This window comes from Vicia villosa, unplaced genomic scaffold, assembly GCF_029867415.1.
Source record: "Vicia villosa cultivar HV-30 ecotype Madison, WI unplaced genomic scaffold, Vvil1.0 ctg.003006F_1_1, whole genome shotgun sequence".
In the NCBI taxonomy this organism is placed as follows: domain Eukaryota; kingdom Viridiplantae; phylum Streptophyta; class Magnoliopsida; order Fabales; family Fabaceae; genus Vicia; species Vicia villosa.
In genome coordinates, this window is record NW_026706090.1 from 12,694 (window position 1) to 26,390 (window position 13,697).

At 36.9% G+C, this 13,697-nt stretch overlaps 1 protein-coding gene across 1 annotated transcript; it reads left to right on the plus strand.

Annotated features, from left to right (window-relative positions):
* The first annotated feature begins 11,552 nt into the window (after positions 1-11,552).
* On the plus strand, positions 11,553-13,446 carry LOC131640226 (uncharacterized). The gene is made up of 2 exons (XM_058910637.1): positions 11,553-11,673; positions 12,957-13,446. Exons 1-2 carry the CDS (start codon positions 11,661-11,663, stop codon positions 13,298-13,300), a joined length of 357 nt encoding a protein of 118 aa, XP_058766620.1. The 5' UTR covers positions 11,553-11,660; the 3' UTR covers positions 13,301-13,446.
* The last annotated feature ends 251 nt before the right edge of the window (positions 13,447-13,697 follow it).

The window sequence follows — 13,697 nt, forward strand, 5'->3', positions numbered from 1 at the left end:
AATACTATGAAGGATAGAAAAACACTTAGAAAGGGGGGGTTTGAATAAGTGTAGCTTTAAAAACTTGACCGATAAAAATAAATTGCACAGTTATTTTTATCCTGGTTCGTTGTTAACTAAACTACTCCAGTCCACCCCCGTAGAGATGATTTACCTCAACTGAGGATTTAATCCACTAATCGCACGGATTACAATGGTTCTCCACTTAGTCAGCAACTAAGTCTTCCAAAGTCTTCTGATCACACACTGATCACTCCAGGAACAACTGCTTAGATACCCTCTAAGACTTTCTAGAGTATTCTGATCCACATGATCACTCTAGTTACAACCTGCTTAGATAACCTCTAAGACTTCCTAGAGTATTCTGATCCACACGATCACTCTAGTTCCTTACAACTTAATGTAATCAAATCTAAGAGTATTACAATTGCTTCTTAAAAGCTATAATCACAAACTGTGATATTTCTCTTATCGTTTAAGCTTATTCTCACTAATATATTACAACAGCAATGTAGTGAGCTTTGATGAAGATGAAGATTCTGAGCTTTGAATAGAACAATGTTTCAGCAAGTTAATATTCACAGAAATTGTGTTAGTTCGTTAAGAATTGGTAACCTTGCTTCTCATCAGAACTTCATATATATAGGCACTTGAGAAGATGACCGTTGAGTGCATTTAATGCTTTGCGTGTTCCGTACAGCATCGCATTTAATGTTATACGCTTTTGTCAACTACCTCGAGCCTTGTTCACGCTGTGTCTACTGACGTTGCCTTTAATAGCTTCTAACGTTCCTTTTGTCAGTCAGCGTAGCCTGCCACTTGTACTTCCTTCTGATCTGATGTTTGTGAATACAACGTTTGAATATCATCAGAGTCAAACAGCTTGGTGCAAAGCATCTTCTGATCTTCTGACCTTGAAGTGCTTCTGTGCGTGATACCATCAGAACTTCAGTGCTTCTGATCTCATGTTCTTCTGATGCTTCCATAGACCCATGTTCTGATTCTGCTTCGACCATCTTCTGATGTCTTGCCAGACCATGTTCTGATGTTGCATGCTGAACCCTTGAGACAAAGCTTCTGAGCGCTGAATTATGCATACTCTTTATATATTTCCTGAAAAGGAAATTGCATTGGATTAGAGTACCATATTATCTTAAGCAAAATTCATATTATTGTTATCATCAAAACTAAGATAATTGATCAGAACAAATCTTGTTCTAACAATCTCCCCCTTTTTTGATGATGACAAAAACATATATAAATGATATGAATTTGCGATCAGAAAGAGCAGACGGCAAAAGACAAATTACACAGCTATAGCATAAGCATGTGAATATGTCTCCCCCTGAGATTAACAATCTCCCCCTGAGATAAATAATCTCCCCCTGAAATAAATACTCGAAGAACTTTAATAAAAGACTTCCCTGATTATTTCGGTAGAGACGATCACATAAGCTTCTGTCTTCAGAGAATTCATAGCTTCTGACTTCTGCTTCCATTGGACAGCTTCAGAACTTGAATTTCTTTAGATCCCTAGAACACTCATAGCTTCTGATTCCTGCTTCCATTTAGGACAGCTTCAGAACTTGAATTTCTTTGATCATCAGAACATTCACAACTTCTGATTCCTGCTTCCATCTAGGACAGCTTCAGAACTTGAATTTCTTTGATCTTCAGAACATTCACAGCTTCTGATTTCTTCTTCCATTTAGGACAGCTTCAGAACTTGAGTTTTCTGGATCTTTAGAACATTCACAGCTTCTGATTTCTGCTTCCCTCGGATAGCTTCAGAGCTTTGAATTTCTACCAACATCACTTCATGCTAGATTTGTATCAGAACATTGTTGAATGTACCTGAGCACCATCAGAGCATCTCTACATCCTGAAATGTTACAGAACAAAACTAAACGACAAAAGTCAGCATGAACGAGTCAGAACATAAAATGTATATTAGAACACATGATATGTATCAGAGCCATATAGGCTAAAATAATGTATCAGAGCAAATAGAATTTTGTTAGAACAAATAGACAAATATGGATCAAATTCTATTATCAGTGCTTCTGATTCTGAAGCTTGACAGCACTCAGCTTGCTTCAGTTTCCATGAGCTTATTCTTTTTACAGAATAACGCTTCTTATGGTTTTGCTTCTTGTGTGCTTTGAAGATTCTCTTCACTTCTTTATACCTGCAAAACACTTAAACCATATAGAACTTGCAGTTCTTGTTAGTGAAAGCAACTGATTAAATCAAATCATTTATCACATATTTCTCCCCCTTTTTGTCATATCATCAAAAAACAGAAAAGATTCAGAGACAACAAAAAGAAACACACGGAGGAAGAAGATGATTTCATTGAAGTTCAAACATCAGGTACAGAAGTACATGAAGATAAGTAAGATCAGATGCACAAAAACAGATGCAGCAAAAAGAAAGAAACAACACAGACTCAATCTAAGATGGCCCTAGCCTTGACAGGATCTTGGCCAGCATCTCTTGAACCTCATTGTTGTGTCCATCTTGCCTCACCATGAAAGCTCTAAACTCAGCATTGAGTGAGCTTTGCTCATCCTGTCTCTTCTGAATTTCTTCCAGAGTCCTTGCAAGACGAGAAGATTCATCAGAAGAAGCTTCACCGCTTTCAACCACAGGAATAGCAACTTGATCTGTAGCTTCCATGGATAGATCATTTGCAAGGATTTCCTCAACAGGATCTGATTCAGCAACATGATCTTCAACATCTGCTTCTTGCATAGAAGCATCTCCATATTCTGCAGCAGGAATTTCCGAGTCTCCATTCTCAAGTGCCTGAAGAATGGCAGCTAGATTCCTGGGAGCAGAAGGACCTTCAACTTCTGGTGGGTCAACAACTTCTGGAATGACCAAGCTTGGGTCTTTCTCAGAAGGGTTTTCCCTCAGATAGTTAAAGAGAGTCTTGAAGTCTCCGAGCAGAACAGGATAATCAGGAATAAAGATAACAATATCCCTGCATGGATTTGCTTCCATTTCAGCAGCCAGTCTTAATTGTTCCATCTCATCCAAGAAGGGCTTCTCTTCCAACAGATGTCTTCCTTTGAGACTAGCAAACCAGAAGTCTTCATAATTCCTCAGAATTCCACGAGGCCGTGGGGCAGCAGCTACACAGGCTTCCTGAAGTTCTAAAAACAGAGCATCTGATTCTCTGCGAAAGATCCTCCAGAAGTTCCGCATAGCTACATCATTTAATCCAGAACTTTCAGCAATTTTGAGAGTATCAAAGGTACTTCTGAGATTCCTCTTTATGTTTTCAAAAACTACACCAATAGGATATACAGGGCGGAATTTTATTTGGGTTTTTGAAAAGGCAGGGTTGGAAGTGAAGTACGGATGAGGTTCTCTATCCAACCTATAAGAAGATTCTGCTTCAGTATCAAAATCTAACACTACCACTTCAGCTTCAGGACGAGGCTTGGGAGTGTAGTTGCAATCACGGAGCAGCTGCTCATGTGATGCAGAGGTTGGAAGAGGAGAATCACAAAGGTTGTTTTGAGAGGTGGAGGGAGTATGTTCAAAGGTGGCATTGGGAGAAGGTTGAGATGGAAAGAGAGTTTGAAGGGGTGGTATATCCAGAACAGGATTGATGGTAGGTGGAGAGGAAGGAATGGTTATAGGAGAAGATGGAGGTGTAAGAACATGGACAAAAACAGGTGATTCTGATGTGGCTTTTTCTGGTTCAGGTGTAGGGACAACCTCTATTGGTGCAACTTCTGAACGAACAGCAGGAGCAGAATCAGGTTCAGAAATGCATATACCTTTGGAACCTCTCAGAAAAGCTTTGGCCACATCCTCAGTCTTCTTTTGCTTCTTACTCTTCGGCTCTTCAGTAATCTTTGCTTTGCCGCTAGAGATTTCTTTCCTTCTGACATATGTCAGAACTTCTGATTGATTCTCAGCCTCTTGAGAGACATTTTCTTCATCAGACTCTTGAAGAATCATCTTCCTTTTTCTTGTTTTCTTCTTCTCAACAGCTTCTTTCCCTTTCTTCTCAAACTCATCAGAGACAGACTTAACAACCTTTGCAATGACCTCTTTAGAAACATCTTGTTTCTTAGAGACAGCAGAAGGATAATCATGCTTTCTTTTAGTCCTTTCTTCCTTCTTCTTATTTATTTTCATTGGAGCACCCTTCTCTTGATTTTTGAGATATTTATTTTCTTCTTGTGATAACAGATACCTAGTTCTGACTACAGGTACCTCACAGTTGAAGAAAGTTTCAAACTCAGCAAGAACAGGTGCTCTTCTGATTCTTGTATCAGCAAGAGGTTGGGGAGTCTTACTGATAGCCTTAATTGCTTTCATCTTCTTCAAAGTGAATGCATTCAGACAAGCCCCAGATGTGACAGCAAGGTCTTTCACAATACCTTCAGATTCCAAGCTTTCAACAATCTTTGAATGCACCAAAAGATTTGAAATAATCCTTCCAAAAGGAATGATTGTTCCACCTTTTTCTCTGAAAGCGTTTCTGGAATCCTTTACTGCTTTCCACAAATGGTTGAAGATGATGTAGATCGCATCAACCTTCTTCTTAGTGGCAATGCAATAAAGAATATACCTTTGCTTATTATTGAAGAAATCCGAGGCATGTGTTCCTTTCCTATGGTAGAAACACCCAAGAAGGATCTTTGTCCAGATTTTGTAGACATCTCTCAAATCCTTGACGCTTTTTGTTTCCTTGACATTTGGATAGAGAGTGGATAGAACATCTCCCCAATCTGCCCTTTGATCAATCTCAAAAGCCCCTTCAGGGTTTTTCAGATCAAACATCACTCTTAGGATGTTTTCAGTAATAACAACAAACTTTCCATGGACGAAAGAAAGTATTGATTTTGGAGCAACCACAGCATGTGCCCAGAACTCCTTGACAAGATCCGGATAAACTGGGCCAACGAACTCAGCAAACAACGAGGTCCATCCTTGAAAGATGATGTCTTATTTAAGATGAAATTCATGTTCTTCAAGGTTGTCAAAATCAACAATAAGTTCACATAGAACTTCTAATTTGTCCTTGGGAATAGAGCATGCAACAACAGGAGTAAGTTGCAAAATTTCTTCTTGGAGATGGTGAGGAACAGATGTATCAACATTTTGGGATGAGAAGGCAGCCATGGATGCAGAATGAACAAAAGACGAACAAGAAAAGAAAACTGGGTTTTCGATTAGGGTTTTAGAAAACGGCTAAGAACTTTTCAAACGAGAGAATGCAAGAAGAAAGAGAGACAAGGGAGCGAAAAAGATATATGATATGATTTGAAAAGAATATAAGGAGACGAATATAAAATAGAGAATGAAAAAGAATAAATAAACAAAATGAATAGTTTCAGAATCAAAAGAAATCATTTTCATTAAATGACGAGTGACGTGAGGAGAGAGATCGTGGTAAAAGAAATGATTTAAAGCAGTTACCTAGGTCGGCGTCTTTTCAACTGCACGCTTTGTACACATCATACAGACACGTGTGCATCATCAGAGAGTAGCAGACCGCTGTAAATAGAATATACTTTATGCGTACAGATTTTGATTGCTGCTTCTGAGTTGATCAAATTTCTCTTCTGGAAACACTCCTTCTGAAGTATGCTGATGTAAATCTGAATGATCTTCTGATCCATTACTTCTGATATACACAGCTTCTGGAGATTCACTTCTTTGTTCTGCAGCTTCTGATAAGACAAAACTGTATCTGCAGAAATTCTTAAGCTGCTTTGTTTCATCAGAAACAAGTTTATCATCAAACCAGATATTTATTGATTCGTCCACAATCAATGTTTCAATATTGTATATTCTGTAGCATTTAGAGCATTCAGAATAATCAAGAACGAAACACCATTGCTTTAGAAACAAACAAAACAGATGGTTCCAAGACTAATAAACTTTCTTTTCTGATCTCCTACGAACATAGTTTCTTCAACAGATTTAAGTACCAGAACTTGGAAGACAGTCCTTCTTCCCTTCAAGTGTTGAGACCAACTTGAGTCCAGGTGACATGACATGTTGACTTTTATCTTCTTTTTCGCCAAGAGAATCTGCAAAAGAAATAGTCTTTTTCTTTGGTACCCACATCTTCTTGGGTCCTTTCTTGTTAGTTCTCCTCAAGTTCTGATTGAACTTGGGTTTAACATTGTAAGCAGAAGGAGGAACAGCATGATAATTCTTAATATGAGTTTCATGATATTTCCTAGGTTGTGTCACATGCTTTTTGGTGTGTGTTATGTGAAAACTTTGAGCATGTGAAGTGTGCCTAATATCATGGGAGTGGCCATACTTGAACTGATCATACAATGGCTTGTATGTGATTTTCATTTTATCAACAGGTTCAAGTTTGTATGGGGTTTCACCCTCAAAACCAATGCCGACTCTATTGTTTCCAGACACAGCATATATCATAGAAGCTAGCTGACTTCTGCCAATACTTCTAGATAAGAACTTCCTGAAACTTAAATCATATTCTTTCAGAATATGGTTTAGACTAGGAGTGGATTTTTCTGAATCAGAAGGAGATCCAACATTATTGGATAATTTTAAAAGTTTTTCTTTTAATTCAGACTTCTCCAACTCAAGCTTCTTTGTTTCAAATTCAAATAGCTTTTTCAGCTTTTTGTATTTGAGACTAATCTGAGACTTGAATTCCAGAAGTTCTGTTAGACTGGAAACTAACTCATCTCTAGTAAGTTCAGAAAATACCTCTTCAGAATCTGATTCTGATGTAGATTCTGATCCGTCATCTTCTGTCGCCATCAGCGCACAGTTAGCCTGCTCATCTTCAAAGTCTGAATCATCTTCTGACTCATCCCAGGTTGCCATAAGACCTTTCTTCTTATGAAACTTCTTCTTGGGATTTTCCTTCTGAAGTTTTGGACATTCATTCTTGAAGTGTCCAGGCTCATTGCATTCATAGCACATGACCTTCTTCTTGTCAAATCTTCTGTCATCAGAAGATTCTCCACGTTCAAATTTCTTTGAACTTCTGACGCCTCTGAACTTCCTTTGCTTGTTCTTCCAGAGTTGATTTAGCCTTCTGGAGATCAAGGACAGTTCATCTTCTTCTTCAGATTCTGATTCTTCAGGATCTTCTTCTCTAGCCTGAAAAGCGTTAGTGCATTTCTTGATATTGGATTTTAATGCAATAGACTTACCTTTCTTTTGAGGCTCGTTTGCATCCAGTTCAATTTCATGACTCCTCAGGGCACTGATCAGCTCTTCCAAAGAGACTTCATTTAGATTCTTCGCAATCTTAAATGCAGTCACCATAGGACCCCATCTTCTGGGTAAGCTTCTAATGATCTTCTTTACGTGATCAGCCTTGGTGTATCCCTTGTCAAGAACTCTCAATCCAGCAGTAAGAGTTTGAAATCTTGAAAACATCTTTTCAATGTCTTCATCATCCTCCATCTTGAAGGCTTCATACTTCTGGATTAAAGCGAGAGCTTTAGTCTCCTTGACTTGAGCATTTCCTTCATGAGTCATTTTCAAGGACTCATATATGTCATAGGCCGTTTCCCTGTTAGATATCTTCTCATACTCAGCATGAGAGATAGCATTCAGCAAAACAGTTCTGCATTTATGATGATTCCTGAAAAGCTTCTTCTGATCATCGCTCATTTCTTGCCTTGTCAGCTTTACGCCACTGGCATTTACCGGATGTTTGTAACCATCCATCAGAAGATCCCATAGATCACCATCTAGACCAAGAAAGTAACTTTCCAGTTTATCTTTCCAGTATTCAAAGTTTTCACCATCAAATACCGGCGGTCTAGTATAACCATTATTACCGTTGTGTTGCTCAGCAGAGCCAGATGTAGATGTAGACTTTGCAGTTCCATCAGCCATCTTTTACTGAAGCGTTTTTCTCTTCCTGAATCTTTTCTAAACACGGTTAAGTGCTTGCACCTTAGAACCGGCGCTCTGATGCCAATTGAAGGATAGAAAAACACTTAGAAAGGGGGGGGGGTTTGAATAAGTGTAGCTTTAAAAACTTGACCGATAAAAATAAATTGCACAGTTATTTTTATCCTGGTTCGTTGTTAACTAAACTACTCCAGTCCACCCCCGCAGAGATGATTTACCTCAACTGAGGATTTAATCCACTAATCGCACGGATTACAATGGTTCTCCACTTAGTCAGCAACTAAGTCTTCCAGAGTCTTCTGATCACACACTGATCACTCCAGGAACAACTGCTTAGATACCCTCTAAGACTTTCTAGAGTATTCTGATCCACACGATCACTCTAGTTACAACCTGCTTAGATAACCTCTAAGACTTCCTAGAATATTCTGATCCACACGATCACTCTAGTTCCTTACAACTTAATGTAATCAAATCTAAGAGTATTACAATTGCTTCTTAAAAGCTATAATCACAAACTGTGATATTTCTCTTATCGTTTAAGCTTATTCTCACTAATATATTACAACAGCAATGTAGTGAGCTTTGATGAAGATGAAGATTCTGAGCTTTGAATAGAACAGTGTTTCAGCAAGTTAATATTCACAGAAATTGTGTTAGTTCGTTAAGAATTGGTAACCTTGCTTCTCATCAGAACTTCATATATATAGGCACTTGAGAAGATGACCGTTGAGTGCATTTAATGTTTTGCGTGTTCCGTACAGCATCGCATTTAATGTTATACGCTTTTGTCAACTACCTCGAGCCTTGTTCACGCTGTGTCTACTGACGTTGCCTTTAATAGCTTCTAACGTTCCTTTTGTCAGTCAGCGTAGCCTGCCACTTGTACTTCCTTCTGATCTGATGTTTGTGAATACAACGTTTGAATATCATCAGAGTCAAACAGCTTGGTGCAAAGCATCTTCTGATCTTCTGACCTTGAAGTGCTTCTGTGCGTGATACCATCAGAACTTCAGTGCTTCTGATCTCATGTTCTTCTGATGCTTCCATAGACCCATGTTCTGATTCTGCTTCGACCATCTTCTGATGTCTTGCCAGACCATGTTCTGATGTTGCATGCTGAACCCTTGAGACAAAGCTTCTGAGCGCTGAATTATGCATACTCTTTATATATTTCCTGAAAAGGAAATTGCATTGGATTAGAGTACCATATTATCTTAAGCAAAATTCATATTATTGTTATCATCAAAACTAAGATAATTGATCAGAACAAATCTTGTTCTAACATACTAAAGTGTTGCCCAAACTGACCTTTCTACCCTTACAAGCAAATATTATTTCCCTTCCTAAAGGTTATTCAAGTAATTAACAAAATAAAAGTTACTCCATGCCAATTGTTGTGTTTTCATTGGTCACAAGCAACATACCTCACTCATCTATCTCTTCTATTTCCATGTCCCTCATTCTCTCTCTTGCAGAAAACTTTTCATTTCGTTTCTCTCCATCATGTTCGCTTCTCTTTTCACCAAACCCCCCAAACCCTAGTTGCCGTCTCCCCCCTTTCTTCCTTTTCTTTCTCTCCATCGTGATCTCTCCTCCTCCTTTTGACGAACCACCCTCCACCTTGTCTTTCGAAGTCCTCAACCCAAAAGTCCGAAGAAGAAGAAGATTCATCTGAAGATGTTAATAAATGTTTATCTGAAGAAGAAGCACATGAAGCGGATTTGAATAATGTTAGGGTTCAACATGAACATTTTGAAGACCCATGTTTAATAAAGGTAAATGTTTCACTGAACTTCTTTTTTTAATTTGAAACGTTAAAGCTTACGATTTTAGTTATACCATCGGAATATTATACACAAAAGCTTCAAAATAAGTAGATCTGATTTTTTTTTATGAATCCCAGGAACTTGAAAATTTTGTTTAGTTTTTTTTGTTGATGAGGTTGTTGTTGTGTTGTTGGTTCCCTGATATATGTAGGTTGTTTCAGTCAAGGTCATACGTAATCAGCAAACTCCTCTTCGAACTACAACATCTACGGTGGGATTTCTTTCTCTTTCAATCACTCTCATTATTATATTCTTTATCACTGTCATTGTATTATTCTGGTATTAAAAAAACTTCTTTTCAAGGTTATTGTTACTTAGAGAAAAAAAATAATATTTTATGATTGTAAGATTGCAAGCAATCATGGATAAAAACTATTATGTAGAATCTAATCTGTTTTTTTGTTGTTGTATCGATTTATGATGTTTCTGTACTTTAATGGGTATGTCTTGAATTTGAAATTTCATTTATTAATAACAAAAAGTTTTCACCTTTTTATCTTTTTTTCTCTATTTTGATCGTTGTTGTTCCGTTGAATTTCCGATGTTTAAGATTGGTAGTTTATTTATTACTCCTTATTCTATTTCAAGTTGATTTGTGAATGTTGGTTGATATGTTACTAAGGATATGTTTCTTACTGTTTATGAAAGAGTGTATAGGTTTAATGTAGAAACATTGGATTTGGATTTATAGGTTTATTTTTTACAAGGTGAATAGATATTCTTTGAGTGTTGAATTGAAAAAGTCAGTTTTGGATTTTTATGTTTTTGGTGATGTTGTTGTTGTTGGCAATCGGTGGGGTTTGCGGGTTGGAATTTGTCTACTTTATTTTGGAGATGGAAGGGTTGGAATTATAACTTTAGTTTTTGTTAAACGAAGTGTTTGAATTATTGAAAGACCATGATAATATATGAAGTGTGAGTTGAATTTTGAATGCAGAAAATGATAGTTTTCTTTGTGTGATTTAAGGTACATTGTTTTTGTTGCGGAGAGTGTGTATTTTGCTGAAAGTAAAATCTTTTTCTTGGTATCGAGTCTTTTCAGTATGCTGCTTTCTTTATGTTGTTATCAGATGTTGAACTGAGGTTTGTTTGTTATATGTTTTTTCGAACTATTTAGTGTGATGTGTAGATGTAGCTAAATATCTTTGGTTTATTTTGGAGGTTTTGTTGTTGATAATGAAAATTTGTTCCAGATGAATGATTGATCTCATTTGTCTATTTGCTTTGGTTATTTTTCTTGCAGAGTCTATTTTTGGGGTCTATAAGGTGGGCTATGATTTGAATGGGGAGAGGATGCCAGAGTTGAGAAGTGGAGCTAGAAGGTCAAAGCGACTAGGAGATCTTAAGCCTGGTCCTGTACCTGTTGATCAAGGAGAAAATTGGGCACAACCTGAACCGATTAAAGGTAGGAGGAGAGTTGGTGGTGGAAGAGGAAGAGGTGGTAATGCTACAGGTTTAGTATCTATCCAATACTAAAGTGTTTCCCAAACTGACCTTTCTACCCTTAAAAGCAAATATTTTTTCCCTTCCTAAAGGTTATTCAAGTAATTAACAAAATAAAAATTACTCCATGCCAGTTGTTGTGTTTTCATTGGTCCCAAGCAACATACCTCACTCATCTCTCTCTTCTATTTCCTTGTCCCTCATTCTCTCTCTTGCAGACAACTTTTCATTTCCTTTCTCTCCATCATGTTCGCTTCTCTTTTCCCCAAACCCCCTCAAACCCTAGATCGCCATCTCCCCCCTTTCTTTCTTTTCTTTCTCTCCATCGTGATCTCTCCTCCTCCTTTTGACGAACCACCCTCCACCTTGTCTTCCAAAATCCTCAACACAAAAGTCCACAGAAGAAGAAGATTCATCTGAAGATGTCGATAAATGTTCATCTGAAGAATAAGCACATGAAGCGGATTTGAATAATGTTAGGGTTCAACATGAACATTTTGAAGACCCATGTTTAATAAAGGTAAATGTTTCACTGAACTTTTTTTTTAATTTGAAACATTAAAGCTTACGATTTTAGTTACACCATCGGAATATTATACACAAAAGCTTCAAAATAAGTAGATTTGATTTTTTTTATAAATCACAGGAACTTGATAATTTTGATTAGTTTTTTTGTTGATGTGGTTGTTGTTGTGTTGTTGGTTCCCTGATATATGTAGGTTGTTACAGCCAAGGTCATACGTAATCAACAAACTCCTCTTCGAACTACAACATTCACTGTAGGTTTTCTTTCTCTTTCAATCACTTTCATTATTCTACTCTTTATCACTGTCATTGTATTATTCTGGTATTAAAAAAAAACTTCTTTTCATGGTTATTGTTACTTAGAGAAAAAATAGTATTTTATGATTGTAAGATTGCAAGCAATCATGGATAAAAACTATTCTGTAGAATCTAATCTGTTTTTTTTGTTGTTGTATCGATTTATAATGTTTCTGAACTTTAATGGGTATGTCTTGAATTTGAAATTTAATTTATTAATAACAAAAAGTTTGCACCTTTTTCTCTTTTTTGATCGTTGTTGTTCCGTTGAATTTCCGATGTTTAAGATTGGTAGTCTCTTTATTACTCCTTATTCTATTTCAGGTTGATTTGTGAATGTTGGTTGATATGTTACTAAGGATATGTTTCTTACTGGTTATGAAAGAGTGTATAGGTTTAATGTAGAAACATTGGATTTGGATTTATAGGTTTACTTTTTACAAGGTGAATAGATATTCTTTGAGTGTTGAATTGAAAAAGTCAGTTTTGGATTTTTATGTTTTTGGTGATATTGTTGTTGTTGGCAATCGGTGGGGTTTGCAGGTTGGAATTTGTCTACTTTATTTTGGAGATGGAAGGGTTGGAATTATAACTTTAGTTTTTGTTAAACGAAGTGTTTGAATTATTGAAAGACCATGATAATATATGAAGTGTGTGTTGAATTTTGAATGCAGAAAATGATAGTTTTCTTTGTGTGATTTTAGGTACATTGTTTTTGTTGCGGAGAGTGTGTATTATGCTGAAAGTAAAATCTTTTTCTTGGTATCGAGTCTTTTCAGTATGCTGCTTTCTTTATGTTGTTATCTGATGTTGAACTGAGGGTTGTTTGTTATATGTTTTTTTCGAACTTTTTAGTGTGATGTGTAGATGTAGCTAAATATCTTTGGTTTATTTTGGAGGTTCTGTTGTTGTTGCTGAAAATTTGTTCCAGATGAATGATTGATCTCATTTGTCTATTTGCTTTGGTTATTTTTCTTGCAGAGTCTATTTTTGGGGTCTATAAGGTGGGCTATGATTTGAATGGGGAGAGGATGCCAGAGTTGAGAAGTGGAGCCAGAAGGTCAAAGCGACTTGGAGATCTTCAGCCTGGTCCTGTACCTGTTGATCAAGGAGAAAATTGGGTACAGCCTGAACCGAACAGATGTAGGAGGAGAATTGGTGGTGGAAGAGGTGGTAATGCTACAGGTTTAGGTAAAGGGTCTTCACCAGCTGTTCCCATTAGGCGACCTACAGCTGGTAGAGGCCACAGAGCAAGATTGATTGATTTGGATCCTGAGCCTTGTGAGGTCCTTCCTGATCCTGTTGCATTTGGAACCTGTAGCTAATAATAACATTGTAATGGAGGGTGGAAGTGGTGATAAAGTGGCAGCAGCCGCCGAAGAAGAGGCAACCATAAACCCTGTCCCCGAGAGGGTATCTTCTTCGTTGAACATTTTTTCTCTTGCATTGCCTTATTGTGTTTCAAAGATATTACTGCAAATTTGTTTTAATAATGTGATTATTAGTTGTATCATTTATTACATTTCTTCGCCGCTTTGCTGTTTCCATAAATGTTTTTAACATATATATCAATTGGGCTGTTATGGATTTTTCAAATGGTAATGGAGATTTTGGTTTTACATTCTTTATTAAATAGTGTCAGTTATTCTTTGGTTCGCCATTTGGAAACAATATATATTTTGAATGTTTATAATTCAATTTGAATATTAGTAATAAAAAAAA